Raw genomic sequence first — 17,837 nt, 5'->3', positions numbered from 1 at the left:
CAATTCTATTGGTATATTTCTATGCGTGTGTGATATGGATTTTTAAAGTAGCTTTTGCTCGGTCACATCGTTACGATGTCTGCAGTGTAGCAGTTTAGAGTGATGGCTAGCACTGGGGCATCATGCCACCCAGTCACGTTATCCTAACACCAGGCCGACCAGTCCTAACACTAACCTCTTAATTCTGAGTGCCCAGCGAGGCAGCTGTGAATACCATTTTTTAAGTCTTTGGTATGACTCAGTTGGGGTTCAACCCTGCAACCTCCTGCATCAGAGGCAAACGCTCTAACCACTAGGCCACTTGTGTGGCTTATTTCTCTCTAATATTTTCATTAGTTTCTGTGCTACATCAATAGTTGACTTTACACATCTTTTTGTATTTTAAGTGTTTTATATTTCGTAGTTCCATTTCTTCTATAGATGTTTCTTTATTGGTTTTGTAACATTTTACAACTAATTGGACTTCTATATCATCACGTATTGATCGTGTGTTAGATAGAAGTTCTGAAGAGAAAAAGAAACGCATTTGCAAAACTTGTACATGTCCAAACCATGAAATGTGAATACAAAATTGCATGCTTTTTTAGTGTAAAAATTCATGCCATCTCAGATAATTTGGACTACTATTAAGGTACTTTTTGTACTTATAGGTTTTAGATATGTGTTCATATTGTACATATTACAATGTCGGTCCTGAAAAAATGCGTAATACTGCGCAAATCGCATATGCTTTTGGCACGGTTGTTATGCCTTCTTTGAATCAAATTTAAAATAACTTGAAATGTATTTATGGTTGCACCGACATTTGTATGATTGTCACTTGTTTTTTATTTTATCTGGTTCAATATCTTGTTGACCAGCGTTTAGTCTTTACACTGTATTTCTTATATTTGTGGTTTTTGACATATTGATGGAATGAACGTAATATTTGTTTATGTTATCTCTTTTAATTTCCGCTGTAAATTATTTCCCATTAAGGACATTGCCTACATTTTTGTCGCATTATTACATTTTTCATGTGTATTATTTCATTGTTGACATGTGATGTTGTTTACATACACTATATTGTTATCCGTCAGCTTGTGTAATCAACCTAAATTCAACTGCCATGCATATTTTAAATTGTCATTCTCTTTTTCCACATCCGTCATAGCTTTCATGCTTGTAAAACTCCCATCAATGCATTGTGCTTTCTCTATTTATCTTCATATCATAACGTCAGCTGGTTCCCAATAGTTAATTGATTCCTCGTGTCAATTTCATTTTACGCATTAAAAAAAAAGTAAACTTTGTGTGTCGTTTTAATAGTTATAAAGGACAATTTAGTATCATCTCCCTTCAAATCTACCAGTTTGTAAACAACTGATCACTTAGCATTACTATCCTGATTTTAAATACATTCTCATTAGAGGTAGAAAGGGAGCCCTTTGCAAAGATTGTTTTGTATTTTAAAATTATGATTTTAAATATAGATGTTTCAATGTATTAGTTGTCAGGTAACCAAATATGTCCATTCATTTATGTTAACATGTTATATTCCTTGCTCATTTCCATTTTAGTCATATCTATTTCTGTATTATGAGTGTAATTGTAACCATCAAATAGTTTTGGCAAAAGGTCAAAGGTCATTTTGCGTTTGGATTAAATCATTTCCTAATAGAGGTTTTTGATTTAATTAAACATTTACACTATATAAGCTCTGTATCAGAGTAAGGTGGGTGTAGTGTTTACCTTTCCCAACATATAGTTTTTTAAACTACTTTTTTTACGTGTCAAACTATCTTTTCAGGCTTCAGCTCTTTTAAGATTTCTCTTAAAACATGATGTACATCACCTCATTTTCGTGTTCATTTTGTAAGCCTAAGAGTACATGTATATCGAACAAGATGTATGTCCGTTTCACGATATATTTGTATCCGTTGTTGTATATTTCTTATTCTTTCATGTCTACCTGCTAATGAACATCCACGTCATTAAAATAAACTCTTCTGTAGGAAATCTGTCGATCGCTTCCTAGTTGAATCTGTAGGCAGGTTGTTCAGTTCAGTTTTGTCCAATTCTGTGTATTTTGGGTTCTTATGCTAATTTCCACCCACAATTGATCGCTGTTGGTTTAACCAGCCCGATTTTTAGCATCCCAATTAAGTGGCCTATAAGCTGTTTTATTTCTCCGTCAGTGTAGAGGACAATACCTGATACATTGTGTGTTGTGGTCAGTAAAGCAGCAGGAAGACCTTCTGCATCAGGAAAATATAAATATACAGATTTTGGTGTTCCCTGAATCCCCTCTCTCTCTCTCTCTCTCTCTCTCTGTGTGTGTGTGTGTGTGTTGTCGACAAATAAGAAATAAAGTCAACTTAAGTTGTGAACTGTTGCATTAAATGACAGAAAAAAGACAGCAAAAGCTTGCAATAAAAAGAAGGAAAAATTGATGTCAACGTGGATTCACTTTCTTCTGGTAGTATTAAAATTAACAAGCCTTTGATCCTTTGACCTATGTGCACCTGATCTGTTTCATCCCTATTCAAACTATAAAATGTGTTACTGACATCTTAGGAATAACTGTGGCAAGTTTATGTACCTATCTTCTAGCTTAACATTGGTTGCTGTATTGAGAAAATGACATTAACATATTTAAATTAGTTCACTTTTCATCGTGGGAGGCCGGAGGGTTGGGGGCTGGGCTTCTGTTGTTCTTTGCTACGTATGAACACTGTCATTTGGAAGAAATACACAAGACATATTCTAACAGACTGTTTAGATCCTTGAGCCTTGAATATTTCACCTATACAACCAACATTAGACCATACATTAATAATAATAATATATATGTGTTCCAATTAGACCATAGAGTAATAATAACATATATGTGTTCCAATTAGACCATAGAGTAATTATATATATATATATATATATATATATATATATATATATATATATATATATATATATATATATATATATATATATATATATATATATATATATATATATCTGTGTGTGTGTGTTCCTTATGTTAGACCATACAATAATAATAATAAATGTGTTCCAATTAGATCAGAGTAATAATAATAATATATATGTGTTCCAATTCGACCATACACTAATAATAATAATATATATGTTCCTTATGTAAGACCATACAATAATAATAATATGTAAGTGTTCGTTATGCTAGTGCTCTAGAATTAGTGTTTATTTCAGACAACGTGACCGGAGTAAGGTGCAGTTGTTTGCATTTGATTTCGTTTCTCACGTTTTCGAAAATGCAGCATGTACTAGTTCAAAGTACACTTACTTTAGAGCGCCCGCATCGGATGCGGGAGGTCGCAAGTTCGAATCCCGGTAAAGTCATACCAAAGACTTAAAAAATGGTTCCATAAGCTGCCTCGCTTTTGCACTCAGCATTAAGAGGTTAGAGCAGGGGTCTCAAACACGCGGTCCGCCAAGCCGTATCCGGTGGCCCGCAAAATGATTGGCGTCGCAAGGTATCATGGGAGAAAACAAAGGTGGTGCGGTCCTTGGGTCCTCGAAAATGCCCCCGTACGGCCCTCTGGGTGGTTTGAGTTGAGATCCCTGGGTTCGTGTTAGGACTGGTCGACCTGTTGTCAGAATAATGTGACTGGGTGAGCAGGTCGTCATTTCAACCTTTTTCGGGGGGAGGGGGGCAAAACTTGACGGGTTTGTTAATTTTCGTATATGGGCAACAGCAATTGTACAGCACATGCAAATTCCGGGGGAGGAGGGTCAAATGCCCCCACTACCCCCCCCCATGACGTCCCTGTGGGTGAGACATGATGATTCATGTCTGCGGCATGATGCCCCATTGCTTGACATCACTACTGCAATGTAGACATCGTTGGGATTTGACTAAAAAAAAATGAAACCCTTACGTTAAAAATACAAAGTCTCTCTCTCTCTCTCTCCCACACACACTTTAATAGATCTTAAAACTGGATAGGGAAAACTAATTTTCCTTGAGCAGGCAATACCAACTTCAGAAAGTGTAATGAACCAATTACAAAATATATAGAAAATAACAAACTTTATCGGCTCGTTTTATTTGACAATTTACCTTTGAAGTCCAGGACATGAAAATGACCAAGAGAACAAGCATTGTTTTATAAAAAAATAAAAAAATTTACAGGCGAACATTTTTACTCTATAACCCAAGTTACACCCATCAACAGAGCCGTAGAGAGCGATCACTGGCCTTGGGGTAAAATATATCTGAGCCTCTTCTAGTTCTTGTTCAAAAAAATTCTTTTATAAAATTAAAAATGTTGTTCGGCCCGGATCCCCGGGATACATTCCCACCCGCACTCCCGGTTCGCCTTGCCAATTAGTCATATACCAAAATAAAGGGAATTGAATTCTTTTAACAAGACCTAAGATATAAAATGTCTTTAAAAAAAATAGACAGGATAACCAGCGAGGAAAACCCATGAAATTCTTTTCCTTGAAAAATTAAACTCTATGCAAAGTACGAAACTGGAGAATGCAACCAATAAATGTTTTAGGTTCATGAGAGACAACATAAGTTTATGTGTTTTTCAAGACGAGTCACTTCTATTTTAGGCATTATGGGATTGCAAACTACGTGCCTGCGAAATCGAAGGGCCTGACAACTTGCAAAACTACACAAATTCGAAACGGAATATTTCACATCTGATATTCTCCGGTAACCACGGATTATTTACCGTTTGTCATAAACAGATGTTAAAACATCGTTCATGACGCATTTTACTGGTCTTAAGTTACAATCAAAACATAGATAAGACTGAGCGTAGGAAATCCTGAAAATAAGCAAAGTAATGGGATCAGGTGTACTGTTAAACACATAGCATGTCCTCATAGTGACCTAGTTTGTGGATGTAGTGTTCATATCCCAAACTGGATAGTAAATCCCCAGATAAGCACTGGCGCTAACTTAGCGGTATAGGTGCCGAGTTCAGCATCAATACCACTAGCGATACCAGAGGACTAACAACTATAGCTTATAAAAGAACTTGAGATAAAATCGTCATTTGATCTTGTTATGTATATTTGATTTAATTTATATCTGATTTAATTGTTTTTTAGTTTTAAAATATTTTTTAAATTTTGTAATTTCATTATATGTCAAAATAATATAGTTCTGATTACTAGGAACTCTATACTTTTTCCAGAAAATAGATTGACCTTGACTGTTCAATTTTGTAAACACATAAAACTGACCTAGTTTCCGACGTTAATTCAAAATCAGTAACAGTCACGTCAACAAGTTTGTTTTTTTTCTTTTTTAAATTTCCTTTTATTGTGGGAATAATAAGGTTGAGATCGAGGCTGTGTTGGATACGTGACCCTCGACTTGTAAATAGATTTTAGTGAAATAAACAACTTGTTTTCAATTTTAATTATAAAATGATTGGTTCTTTGTTTTGCGCGATATTCAAGTTTTAAACCATTGCTTAGAGAACACTCTCACAGTTGGGCTTCTAAACACTGGGGCGTAAAGGTGTTTCTTTTGTTGTGTCATTTTGTGAATTACATTTTAATGTTTATTCGAATTATTTGGATTCTAAAAGATTAATTCGTTTCTCTGGAAATATTTTGAGTGCTCATGCAGAATTCTTAAACAAAGAAATTTCATTATTTCAAACACCAGGTTATTTCTTGTGTTTCTACAAGGAACTGTATACTTCAACACAGTACAGGATACAGCATACATAATCCACTTCCATCTTGGATTCTTCTTCGGGACTCGAACTTGATTTCATTAGAATATTTCATTATTATTTCTTCTAAAATTTTATTCGTGGATTATTCTTGTAATATTTTTTGATTTGATTAATAAAACTGTAAGTTCTTTTTTATTTTTACGGTATTTTTCCAGGGAAAGAAATGATTGTTAATTTTTTTCAAGGCTTGTTGTTTTCACTCGTTCCTGTTTTTCTGTTTATTCAAACCAAAACATGTAAATAAAAATCTTTATCTAAGACCAAAAGAAATATAGCATTTTGCGTACCACAGGCGAATGAGTCATGAGTTGTGGTGACTCCACATCTAACATATGAATTAGACAAATGAATTAGGCATTGTTTTGTCAAATGCAATTTTATCGAAAGTGGTTGCCCTTTCATGCGGTGTAAAATCTCCTCTAAGAAGGTTGTCCTTGTCGTTTTAATTGCTTTTTCATTGTTATTGCTGTTGCTTAGTGCTGCTGGTACTGCTAATGACAGTATCAACACATAACTTAAATGAAATTCTGACACTGATTGGTTGAATTAAGTGTCCTCGTACTTTAAGACAGGAGTATATTTTGAATGATTTAGTTTACTGAAACACGTGACAGCAACACAATTAGCTGATTTTGTAGTTCCGAGGCAATGGGAGTCAAGTGCCTTGACCAAAGACATGTGGTTGTTGACCAGGGCTGATCTGTTAGAAAGTAAACAGCCTTGTACGTGGACACATGGTAGTTGACATGGGTTGATCGAGGACTCAAACCCACACCCTTTCGGGCATGGGTCCAGCACGCCATCCACTGACTCAGCGCCTTTTATATCATAGTCACAGTCCCAATTAGTCGCTTCTTATGACATCAAAGAGCGAGTTCTACTAGCTCGAGTAAAGGGCTGTACGTTTTGAAACTTAGCGAGTTCTACTTGCCAGATTAGACGATATTATTTTTTGAAACTTAGCGAGTTCTACTTGCCAGATTAGACGATATTACTTTTTGAAACGTAGCGAGTTCTACTTGCCAGAGTAAAGAGCATTACGTTTTAAAACGATAATGTTATTGGACTATAACACTGGACAAGAACAAACGAACAGAGAAAAATATAGCATCTACCTCGGAGTGATTCACCTACATACAACACGAAACACTTGCAATGAAAATAATGAAAGAGAGAGAACGACGGAAGTAATAAAGTACCAAGCTTAGAAGAGGAAATAAAACTAAATTTAAAAAAACAGACTTCATCCCAATTTCTATTAAATCGAATATTTTTTAAAGACTACCCCCATCCTGTACAATGTTCTGTCATGACTTTTAAATAAAGGGGTGGAGGAATGGATCGCTAATTATTTTTACTAGTGTGATTCATTCTGACCTTCTGTCCGGTCAAGCGATGACTGCGTTTCTCGTTTGGCGTATATATATATATATATATATGATTAATTATTTTTACTAGCGTGATTCGGTCAAGCGATGACTGCGTGCGTGATTCATTCTGATCGTCTGTCCGGTCATGCGATAACTGCGTTTCTCGTTTGGTATATATATATATATATATATATATATATATATATATATATATATATATATATATATATATGTATATATGTATATATATATATGTGTGTGTGTGTGTGTGTGTGTGTGTGTGTGTGTGTGTGTATCCCTTTTTACATCAAAAGGTGTGGCTTTAAAAATCGCTTATCAGATCCGTACCCCAGGGTAATATGCATGCATGCCTGGTCTGCCTGGTATATATCATTACCCACGGAGCAGAGCATATTTTTCTACACAGACCTTTGGAACTTGATCACCTTTGAAGTTTCGCACCATGATTAATCAGAGCGTCCAGGTGAACCAAAATTTATGCCTGTAATCTATATAATTTTCTTTATCTTCCTTTATATTATAACTGCGAAGAAAACAACAGCGACTTGCTATTTTGACGTGGCTTCGTACACTTGACCACGTAGGATGTATACACATACAATCACGTGTTTGGTGTTTACACGTGAAAAGTCAAACGTCAAAACATAGGGTTTTATTTACATTGGTTTATCGGACAGGTAAACTACAAAGAACTATGAAATAAAATAATGACTTGTTGAATTTATAACCAGAAACCAGAGATTTTTGCTGATGTGTTCCCTTGTTTTTCACTTTTTTCTAAAAAGATTATTCGGATACCACATCTTGATGTCAAAAGCATCGTTGGCGACAACAACTATGGCTACAACCTCCACATCAACAACACCACCAATACTACTATTATTGCTACTACTACTACTACTACTACTACTACTCTTCCATAGGAAATCAAGCTATTTTTATCAGTCCATGTCTGGTCTGTTTTACAAATGTTCTCACCTTTCTCTAGATCTTTGCTATGTGGGAAAACATAATTTTTTTCTTTCTTTCTTTTTCGAACGCTTGTATTCACATCGAGGGAACATGCTAGAGAAAAGGCCAAAATTATGTAACTTATTGTTTTAAAGTTTTATTAAAAACAATATGAAAGTTAATGTATTTGAGTGACTGGTATTATTTCAAATTACTTTTATTTAAAATAGCTCAACGTATTCTTAATGCACGGATGAAGGCATCGATTTTACATTTCTTTCCCAACTGTGAACGAGCATCACTTTGTTACGAATATCTACTACAGCAATCAACGATGTTTTTGTGTGTACACAATATCACAACTTGGATCGTTCACTCCAATAACATATCTGTATGTTCGAATCTGCTTAATAAATCCCGTTACAACCCGTGGTTAAACAGGAATAACTCAACAAGACATTTTGTATTCTCCAACATATCCACAGGTTTCCAATATGAAAAATAGCTTATTTCACTTTGTAAAGGGAATCGTGTGTGTCAAAGTCTCTCGCAAAGAACAACCTCAGCAAACATACAATCGTTACTACAGTATGTTTAAGGAGAGATACGTTTAGCTATAGCTTCATTTATCCGAATGATTCTGTGGTTTTTATTACTGCTAAAAGAAAACTAATACTCAATACTCGCTCTTTATCTATGCCTCTGATATAGCACACAGCCGACCTGAAATACCAGCTGAACCATTGACAACTGTACGCTAGTATCAGAGAGGCGTGAAATTACAATGGGACCCTGTCGCTGAGTGGCCGTTTGTTTAGCTGGGGGCTGGCATGTCTCAAGTCATTGGTGACTTCCTACTACGGATCGTTATTACACAAGACATAAACGACGGGCTTTGACGAAAATGAATTTGTCACACGAGTATCGGAAGATTTAAAGTGTTCACTATGCCAGGTTGTTATATGTAATCCAGTGAAAGTACCCTGTGGTCATATTTTTAAGTTGTAGTTGTGCAATACTTTGGGTAGTGAAACAGAATACATGTTCTCTGGAGTGTTGTACTAACTTGAGAAATGTGCTTCTTTTAAGGGAATTAATTTCAAATATGAAAGTTCAGTGTGATTTTAAAGAAAATGGATGTAGCAAAATAATTCAGTTCAAGGATTTAATGCAGCATACACAGGGTTGTGAGTTTAGGTTGGTTGCTTGCAAAAATAAAGGTTGTGTGATCCGGGTGTGTTCAAAAGATTTGGCTCGCCACGAAACAGAAGAGTGTAAATTCCAGCCCTCGGGGATTTGTCAGAAGGGCTGTGGATTGGTGTTGAACAGTTTAGAAAGTGATCACGACTGTGTTCTTGCGCTGAAATCCATCGTGACAGAGCAGGAATCTAACATACACAATCTGAAACAGGAGATTATGAGATTATCTCATCAGTTTTCTGAGCGAGAAGCATCTTTAGTCAACCAGCTGAAAATGTTGCAGAAGGAACTTCAAGTCCAGTCAGCGGAATCGAAGAGAGCGATGACAGACAAGAAGAAATCCTTTATCGCCGACACTAACTGTCATCAACAGGTAGGTCTGATCGGGGTGATGGTATTGTGGTTGACTGCTGCCGCTGCAACCGTAACTCGCGTGACATTAGGGCCATTATACTCAAGAGTCAAACATAATGTAACTATTCTTTACCTGGAGTAGCTAGGGAGATACGCCCATCCGATTTTATTTATCCTACTTTCTTATTCGTATGGTATGTTTATTAGGCAAGTTGTGGGCGAATGTAGTCCACCAGATGGTTGTACATTCCTAAAGATCTGGCCAAACGCAATATGACTACCCATACATTTGGGTAAAAAACAAATTTAGTGGAAGCTCAACCATGGAAAAAGTAATTTGTGTATACACTATATAATATACTCACCCTTTCCGAATTTTTTTCTCCGTTCCGTAAATACAGATATATTGGTATGTACATGAATACTACGATCGCTCCGATGGCCTAGTGGTTAGAGCGTCAGCCTTGGATGCGGGAGGTCGTGGATTCAATCCCCGGCCGAGTCATACTAAAGACTTATAAAAATGGTACTGACAGCTGCCTCGCTTGGCGCTCAGCATTAAGAGGTTAATGTTAGGCTGGTGGGCCTGGTGTCAGGATAATGTGATTGGGTGGGGCATGATGCTACGTGTTTGCAGCATGATGCCTCAGTGCTAGACATCACTATAAACTGCCACACTGCAGACATCGTAGTGATATAACTGAAAAATTGTTAAAGCTACGTTACAATTCAAAATCTCTCTCTCTCTCTCTCTCACACACACACACACACACACACGCGAATACTACAGAATATGTATGCATCATTTTCAAGAGTGATATATCAAAAATACACACACCTGCCTGATTAATGTACACGCGATAGGATCTATCACGTAATAGGAGTACATGTCTTTTGTCGAGAGTGCACTACAACAATAAGTAGATTAACATTTCACAACTTAAACACAGCATACAACTTTTATAGCACTCTTTGCTCTCGTAAAATCGGAAAACTACTGATAAAATCCGCTCTCCTTCTCCCAATCAACACAAGGTGTCCAATTCAAGCAGTTGAATATCTGACCCCACACCGATTTCTCAAACCTTTGGCGCGTTCACTAAACTTAAATCAACGTAAGGGAGATACACAGATAATTTACTTGGTACGCTTTAAGTGCCATTCTCTTCGTTAATGACCACTTTTACAAACCCGTTTTTCAGTTGCTTTGTGTCTCGGCTTCTTTGATCCAATTTTGAGGGTGTACAAGTCTTTTTGGCCAAGCCGTGAATAGAACACTTTCGATTCTGATTACTTGAAAGAGTTGATTCTCAACTTTTCCAGTGCTGGGTAAATAATAACCACCATTCATAATTACCATCAAAATTGGATCCAAGTAGCCAAGATACAACGAAGTACTTATAATGAAGAAAAAGTTGTGAATGTCACCTTTACGTACATGGGCGCTCACACCTATATATATATATATATATATATATATATATATATATATATATATATATATATATATATATATATATATATATATATAAAAGGTCTAACCGGGAGGGCTTACATCCGTAAAACTTAATAGCTGACCACTACATATTTGCCCCCCCCCCACTCCATAATTATGCGGGCACCCTGTTTATGCACATGTACTTTATATATAGCTGTACGCTTTGACGGTCTACCGGAATTAACACATAATCAGCGATCGCTCATTTTTCCAATCGAACGACCTGGTCATCTTGTGTTGAATAGAAGTGGAGTTGGTTTTATTAATAGTTTCCTTTTTACTAACGAAAACAAGTGCGTGTGGGAGTGGTCACTTAAACTCATAAAGCAGGCCCGGCCCTAGGTTGTGCGGGGCCAAAGGCAGCATACGGGGCCCCAATGCAGCAAGCGATGAGCGAGGCCCCAAGCAACAAAAATAAAAATGCATTGCGGAGTTGATTTCCTGAAAGTTCGGGGCCCAAGGCGGTTGCCTCGTTGGTCTTGCCCTTGAGCCGGGCCTGTCATAAAGTTAACATGCATCAAGTTTTTGGTTCCGGAAGAATACACTTCAGACTGCCTGTATATTATGTACCTCACCAGATTTGCACTAAATCTACTCAAGTATGTTGATGTTTTCTGGAAAATACTGAATGGATCTCAGTACTGTAAAATCTACCCCCATAGTTGTTTTACTCCTGTTCCTTATGTCCTTGATATTATGGGGCGTTAGTCACGATTAAACTCGATATGCTCGTTATAATTAGCTGACGTTTATCTGTCAAACACATTAACCTCAGTTACTGAATTATATAATTACATTACAATGCATAAAACACGTGAATAATGTCATCCCTGAGATAACCAAATAGCTAATCAGGTCGAGAAAAAAGGCATCTCGAAGTCGAAGGACAGTAGCACTAAGGTGCCAATAAAATACAAGCGTTCATGTTATGTCCAGGATTTTGTCTTACTTTCCAAGTAAGCACTATGTTTCTATGTTTGCATAATCTCCCACCCACTCTCTCTCTCTCTCTCTCTCTCTCTCTCTCTCTCTCTCAAAAAGTTCCTTAAAAATAGTAAATATTTTTTTATGGTGAACAAAATAAGTGACACGGTAAAATCTTCCAATCTAAACTATTCTTGTGGAAAATCCTAGTTATGGTGTGCGTAACTGTTCATTGACAAGATCGCCACTGTTCATCAACAAGATCGACACTGTTCATAGACGAGATCGACACTGTTCATTGACAAAATCGACACTGTTCATTGACAAGATCGACACTGTTCATCGACAAGATCGACACTGTTCATTGACGAGATCGACACTGTTCATTGACAAAATCGACTGCAGCGATTAGTCAGTAGTTAAATAACTTTCCTTGACCTCATATTGGATATTGCGTTTAATGATATCCATTTTCTTGCATTCCTCGGCTAATCGATCATGTTTGTGGATTATGTGCAGACACGATGTGAGTAGGGTTGGATGTACCATATTTCCCGGACCTCAACCCATGAGATGTCTCGGTTTTACCAATTTTGTTTTTGATCTCTTAAATACTATCGTTGTGTGCTTTGTTGTCTTTTAAATCTTTATATTGTAAATTATGTTGGCTTGTTTTGGGCATTTTATTAATTTCCAAACTTAAATTTCAAGATGGTCCGGACCTCTCTCAACCTCTGAAGGGGTCTGTTTATGTGCGTCCGCTTTGAATTGTGATCTGAGCACTTCCCTAACATACCTAGGCACATAAGCGAGTGCTCGTCGATCTCGATTGACAGAAGCGGAGTGTGTGTTGTCAGTAGCTTTCCCCTCATAGAAAAGAGTGCCCGTGAACGTTCCCGCCATTTTCCACACCTCTCGCATCAAAACAAACAAACAAAAGAGCAAATATATGTGCGGAGGCTAACCCTGCAATCACACGAAAGCTTTCTGCGCAATCTTAGATTCGTATGACTCTCAGTCTGATCTCCACTACAGAAGCGGTCTTCGACCTGTATGAACCAAGGTTTTTGGTCATCCTAATTTCTGGACTTAGCATTAACGTTTGTAATTCGACTTTATTTTTCGTACAACATAAATGCCACTGAAAACGATGTTCATTTCTTTAAAGAATTTTCGTTGTGCAAAGAATTGAAAGAGATACATGCATGAAGAAATATTTGTTATGTTTGTAAGTGTGTAAACGTGTAGGTACCGATAATTTTAAACAGCTACGTAACTTGGGTCCTTGCATAAAAAATGTTTAGTTGTTCGCTTAGACACTTTTAATATTATTAAGTTATTCGTGCTTTTTATATCACGTTCTCATTCTATCCTGTGATATTTCGTTTCACAAATAATTATGTGATCTTCCATAGTTTTCTTGGTATAAGCTTTTTGACTGCAATACAGATATTTTGAATTTTCTCATTTTTTTTTTCTTTAACTAGTTTTCAAGAGCAATTATCCAAATTACTTGTATGTATTCTGCTAAAAGACTATAACCTTGTGTTTTGGGCGATAAAGATTTGAATAAGTATATATTGACGAGTCAATAAACAAAACTAGATTCCTTCATAGAAATATAAACCAATAAATACGTCTTCTTCGTAGTTACTTACACTCCAGTGCCCCAAATTTACAAGAGATCATTCGCAAATATTGGATCCCAATCGAATCTGTCTAAGGTCTGAAGGGCGCATGTTCCAATATTGCTTATCGTAGACATAAAAATCTCAAGGACCATCTGGTACGTGCCAAGGTAACCTCAAACAAGACAGCAGATGCAGGCACATACATTTGCAAAGACAAGTACTGCCAAATCTTCAAACATATGCCCGAAACTAAATCGTTCTGAAATTCTACGATAGGGGTAAGCTTTGCTATTTGTCAGAGATCAGGATAACGAGACGAAAATGCAGTCTATATCCTGCCATGCAAAATCGGTGCCAGTTCAATATGTTTGTGAAACCGTTGATTTTAGAAAACGAATGAATATCGCAAGTGCCACATTGGCAACAAAATGAATGCTTAACTCGGCAACAACTACAATTCAAACGGACGTTCACTAGGTTCGATCAAGTTACTTTTTACTGACTGAAGACCGATGTTGAAGGGATACATAAGGAACTATAATGGATACTGTTAATGAAAACTGATGGGGAATTCGGGCTTTATGAAAAATCTAATCCGCTTGACGCAATATAACAAAATTTAAAGTCCGGCGTCAGTTGATCTCCCGTACTCTGAAACATTTCCTTTACTGCCTCCTCCGCGCAAAACTTGACCAGGGTATAATATTTTTAGTATATATTATAGTATATTCTTGTGTTATACGGCGTTGATTTTCGCCACACACGATTTATGTCTGTTGTCCTTAGCCTGGAATTTAAAAAAAAAAAAAATGGTTCACCGTACGATAAACACGTAATTACACCGATTACTCCATCCTTCACTGTATTTTCGATAGACGTCTGATATTCTGACAATATGAAATAGACATAACTCATTCTTTAACCGGTTTTCAACTTAATCTTCTGTCTTTTTGATAGGTTCTAACTCTTCCACAGTCATTTAAACACGCAATAGTTTAGGTGTTTTCTCGACATGGTGTTTCATCACTTTAGTGTTAGTTTTACACACACACACACACACACACACACACACACACACACACTCTCTCTCTCTCACAGAGTAACTTCACCCCGTATAAACGCTGACATAGCTTAAGGTACGATGGCTGATATATCATCAAGCAGGTAACATCAACATTATATCAATACAACTTGATAAAGCACATCTTGGGTGATCAGACCTTCCTACTAAGTTTAATCGATTTGACTCAAAAGAAAGCAATCTTCACATCAACGACATTTTTTTTTTGACGTTTGTTAGCAGATGGCACGAGTGGGCGGCCATCATGATTCTTGAAAACTCTCCGCAAATATTATGAAATAGCATCAATTACATATAAATATTTTTTCCCTTCCAGTTTCATTACAAAAAGTCTCCGGAGTCATTACACGATTGCATTATTGGAATTATGTCAATCTATATTGATTTATCTGAAAATCGAACGTCCGTGAGACTTGCTTTGATGTTGAAATTTTATCCGACTGTCTTCAAGTTTTTAAAATTCAATTTGACCAATACCACTCAATCAATACGTTATCTCTTTGCATCGCAGGTTCCGGTTAAAAATTAATGTAACAGTTAAATTATTAGTGGGTGACATGCAAAACTAGTATTTTTCTTTTTGAAGAAAAAAAAAACGAAGTTTTTCAAGATATTGCAAATGTATGGCATCGCATTACGCATATTATCGCCCAATTAAGCTAATTGTCTTAAAAACAAAATAGTTTCCTCTTTACAGACAAAGAATTTTATTTGTTTATGCCAGGTCACACTGAGATCTGATCCTATCACAAATCTTTCATGATCTGCACTAATTATTGAACATGATGTCAAACTTTTTACCCATAAAGAGCTAGCGAGACAAACTTGTGCTGTCGGCAGTCAGTCTCTTGCGTGTCTACTGTGTGTCAGGGTCAGGCTGCAGATCATAGTTGTGGCGCCGATTAGTTGTTCCCCGTTAATGCCTTTTCATTCAGCAATGCAGCTGAGGAAAACAGGATTGAACATTCAGAACGGTACCTTACGAGAAGGTCTAAAGCGCTCTCCGTTACGGATCACTGCCATCTCACCTCTGTCTGCGTGAGTTCGAGTCTCGGATTCGCCTAATGTGTTTATGTGAGAAAGCTTGCCAGTAGCTTCTTGTGGATCGGTGTTTTTTTCCGTGGTTTACCCGGGTTCTTCCTCCATAAATACTGGCCGCCATGTATAGTCTATCGTGTGCTGAAAAATGGCGTTAAACCCTACAAAAACAACAATCTTATGTGAATCTGGAAATAGCAAAGTGCAAAAGGTATTGTTCCTTGCAAAGCTGACGCATGGAGATGACATATATTAGGGACCGACCATTTGTTTTCTTTTTTTTTTGCGGGGGTGAGTGAGTTGGGCTGAGACTTTTATTTTCGCAACAAAAAATTTGTCCCCAAAATTGTTTGAAAACAAGTCATACTCTCATGATAGAAAAAATAAACAAATTGTATCCATTACATTAGCTACAATAATTGTCTTCAGGTAACAAAATTAAAAAACTGCTATGAAATTTACCACCACCCCCTTCGAAAATGAAATGGTCGGTTCCGTGGGGCATTCATAGTTACTGTAATGCAACATTGGACATCATTAGCAATTACTTATAGGGTTCTTTTGAAATTGGGTAATGGATACTGAGAGAGAGAGAGAGAGAGAGAGAGATAACAGTCTCCGCTACAGGATATATACTGAAGTACCCTCTTTGTGGCGACTGCATAATACGTACGTCACCGGGGTTAATGGTCTTATCTCGTTTGTGAAGATCCCATCATTTGGACTATACACATTTTAAGAGATTCCAAGTTTGCTGGCTACCAATATTTAAAACAGTGTGTGGTGCACAGCATCACAAGTATATTCCTTAGGTAATTGGAGTAAAGTGTTTTGCTCAAGGACACACCACGGTCACGGTAGCTGGTCTGATTAACATCATAGAAAATTCGACCATCTGATCTGTGGACCAGCTGATTGCTTTTCTGTGCGGAGGCGAACTGTTTATATATATATATATATATATATATATATATATATATATATATATATATATATATATATATATATATATATATATATATATATATATATATATATAATAATAATAATAATAATAATCCGCCACGAATAGCTTGAGAAAAAAAACACCACTCCTGCTCTGACTCGTAAATAAGAAGGTACTCTTTGCATCATATTAGAGGGGACAAAAAAAGGTATTCTTTGCATTATATTAGTGGGGACAAAGAAAGGTACTCTTTGCATAATATTAGTAGGGACAAAGAAAGGTACTGTTTGCATTATATTAGTGGGGACAAAAGAAGGTACTCTGCATTATATTAGTGGGACAAAAGAAGGTACTCTTTGCATCATATTAGTGGGGACAAAAGAAGGTACTCTTTGAATCATATTAGTGGGGACAAAAGAAATGATCTGTGGGAAAAGAAAAAACATCCTGGTTGACTACGCCTCCATCACCCTTCCGAAAATAAATTGATCAGTCCCTCATAATTTTGTTAGCCTAACCTCGCCATTCGCACAAAGATAGTTGTTGGCTAAATTAGACAATGCCGAATGCGTTTGAAGCTGTTTAAAGTATGTATTGTTATCATTAAACTGATGGCTATATTTTACTTTTGAACCGCAATGTGAGTCCATATTTCCATTGATACAAGTTTTCATTTGACCTTTGACCTTCTTGAAACCTGTTTGTATACACATATGTTACTGACCTACAGGCTGCCTCTCTTTCCAAACGTGGTTCTTCATTTTAACGTCTGCCTGGAAAACTCGACGTTGGTGCAGCTCACACCCTAGCTGGGAGCTCTATCCGGGGCAAATCCAGGTCCACAACAAAGGCAAAGTGCTTACCAGGTGGCGCTCTCGAGTCCTCTAGATAACTGATATGCAACTGCCACAATAAGTCAGCCTATTTCTACCTGTTTTTACCTCATTTTTCAAGGTATTTTCTAAAAGCAACAGAAAAAGACGACATTTTAAGACTTTACACCGAAACTCAAGCATCTAAAATTCAACGTAAAAATGACTGAGTTAACCACTCAAACAGATGCTGACACCGGGGCCAAACGTTGAGTGCAAACAAAGGCGACG

General features: G+C 36.8%; 1 protein-coding gene across 1 annotated transcript in view; it reads left to right on the top strand.

The window, feature by feature from the left end:
• Positions 1-8,982: 8,982 nt before the first annotated feature.
• Positions 8,983-17,837, top strand: part of LOC149788590 (E3 ubiquitin-protein ligase PDZRN3-like) — a 405,601-nt gene continuing 396,746 nt past the window's right edge. Inside the window, exon 1 of the mRNA XM_089974641.1 lies at positions 8,983-9,635. Coding sequence (XP_089830767.1) covers positions 9,168-9,635 — 468 coding nt within the window. The 5' untranslated portion in view covers positions 8,983-9,167. The remainder of the gene's footprint in view (positions 9,636-17,837) is intronic.

Source organism: Sinohyriopsis cumingii, chromosome 11, assembly GCF_028554795.1.
Source record: "Sinohyriopsis cumingii isolate HCF-2022 chromosome 11, ASM2855479v2, whole genome shotgun sequence".
Lineage (NCBI taxonomy): Eukaryota > Metazoa > Mollusca > Bivalvia > Unionida > Unionidae > Sinohyriopsis > Sinohyriopsis cumingii.
The sequence above is the reverse complement of the archived record's forward strand: the minus strand, read 5'-3'. Positions and strand labels throughout refer to the sequence as shown.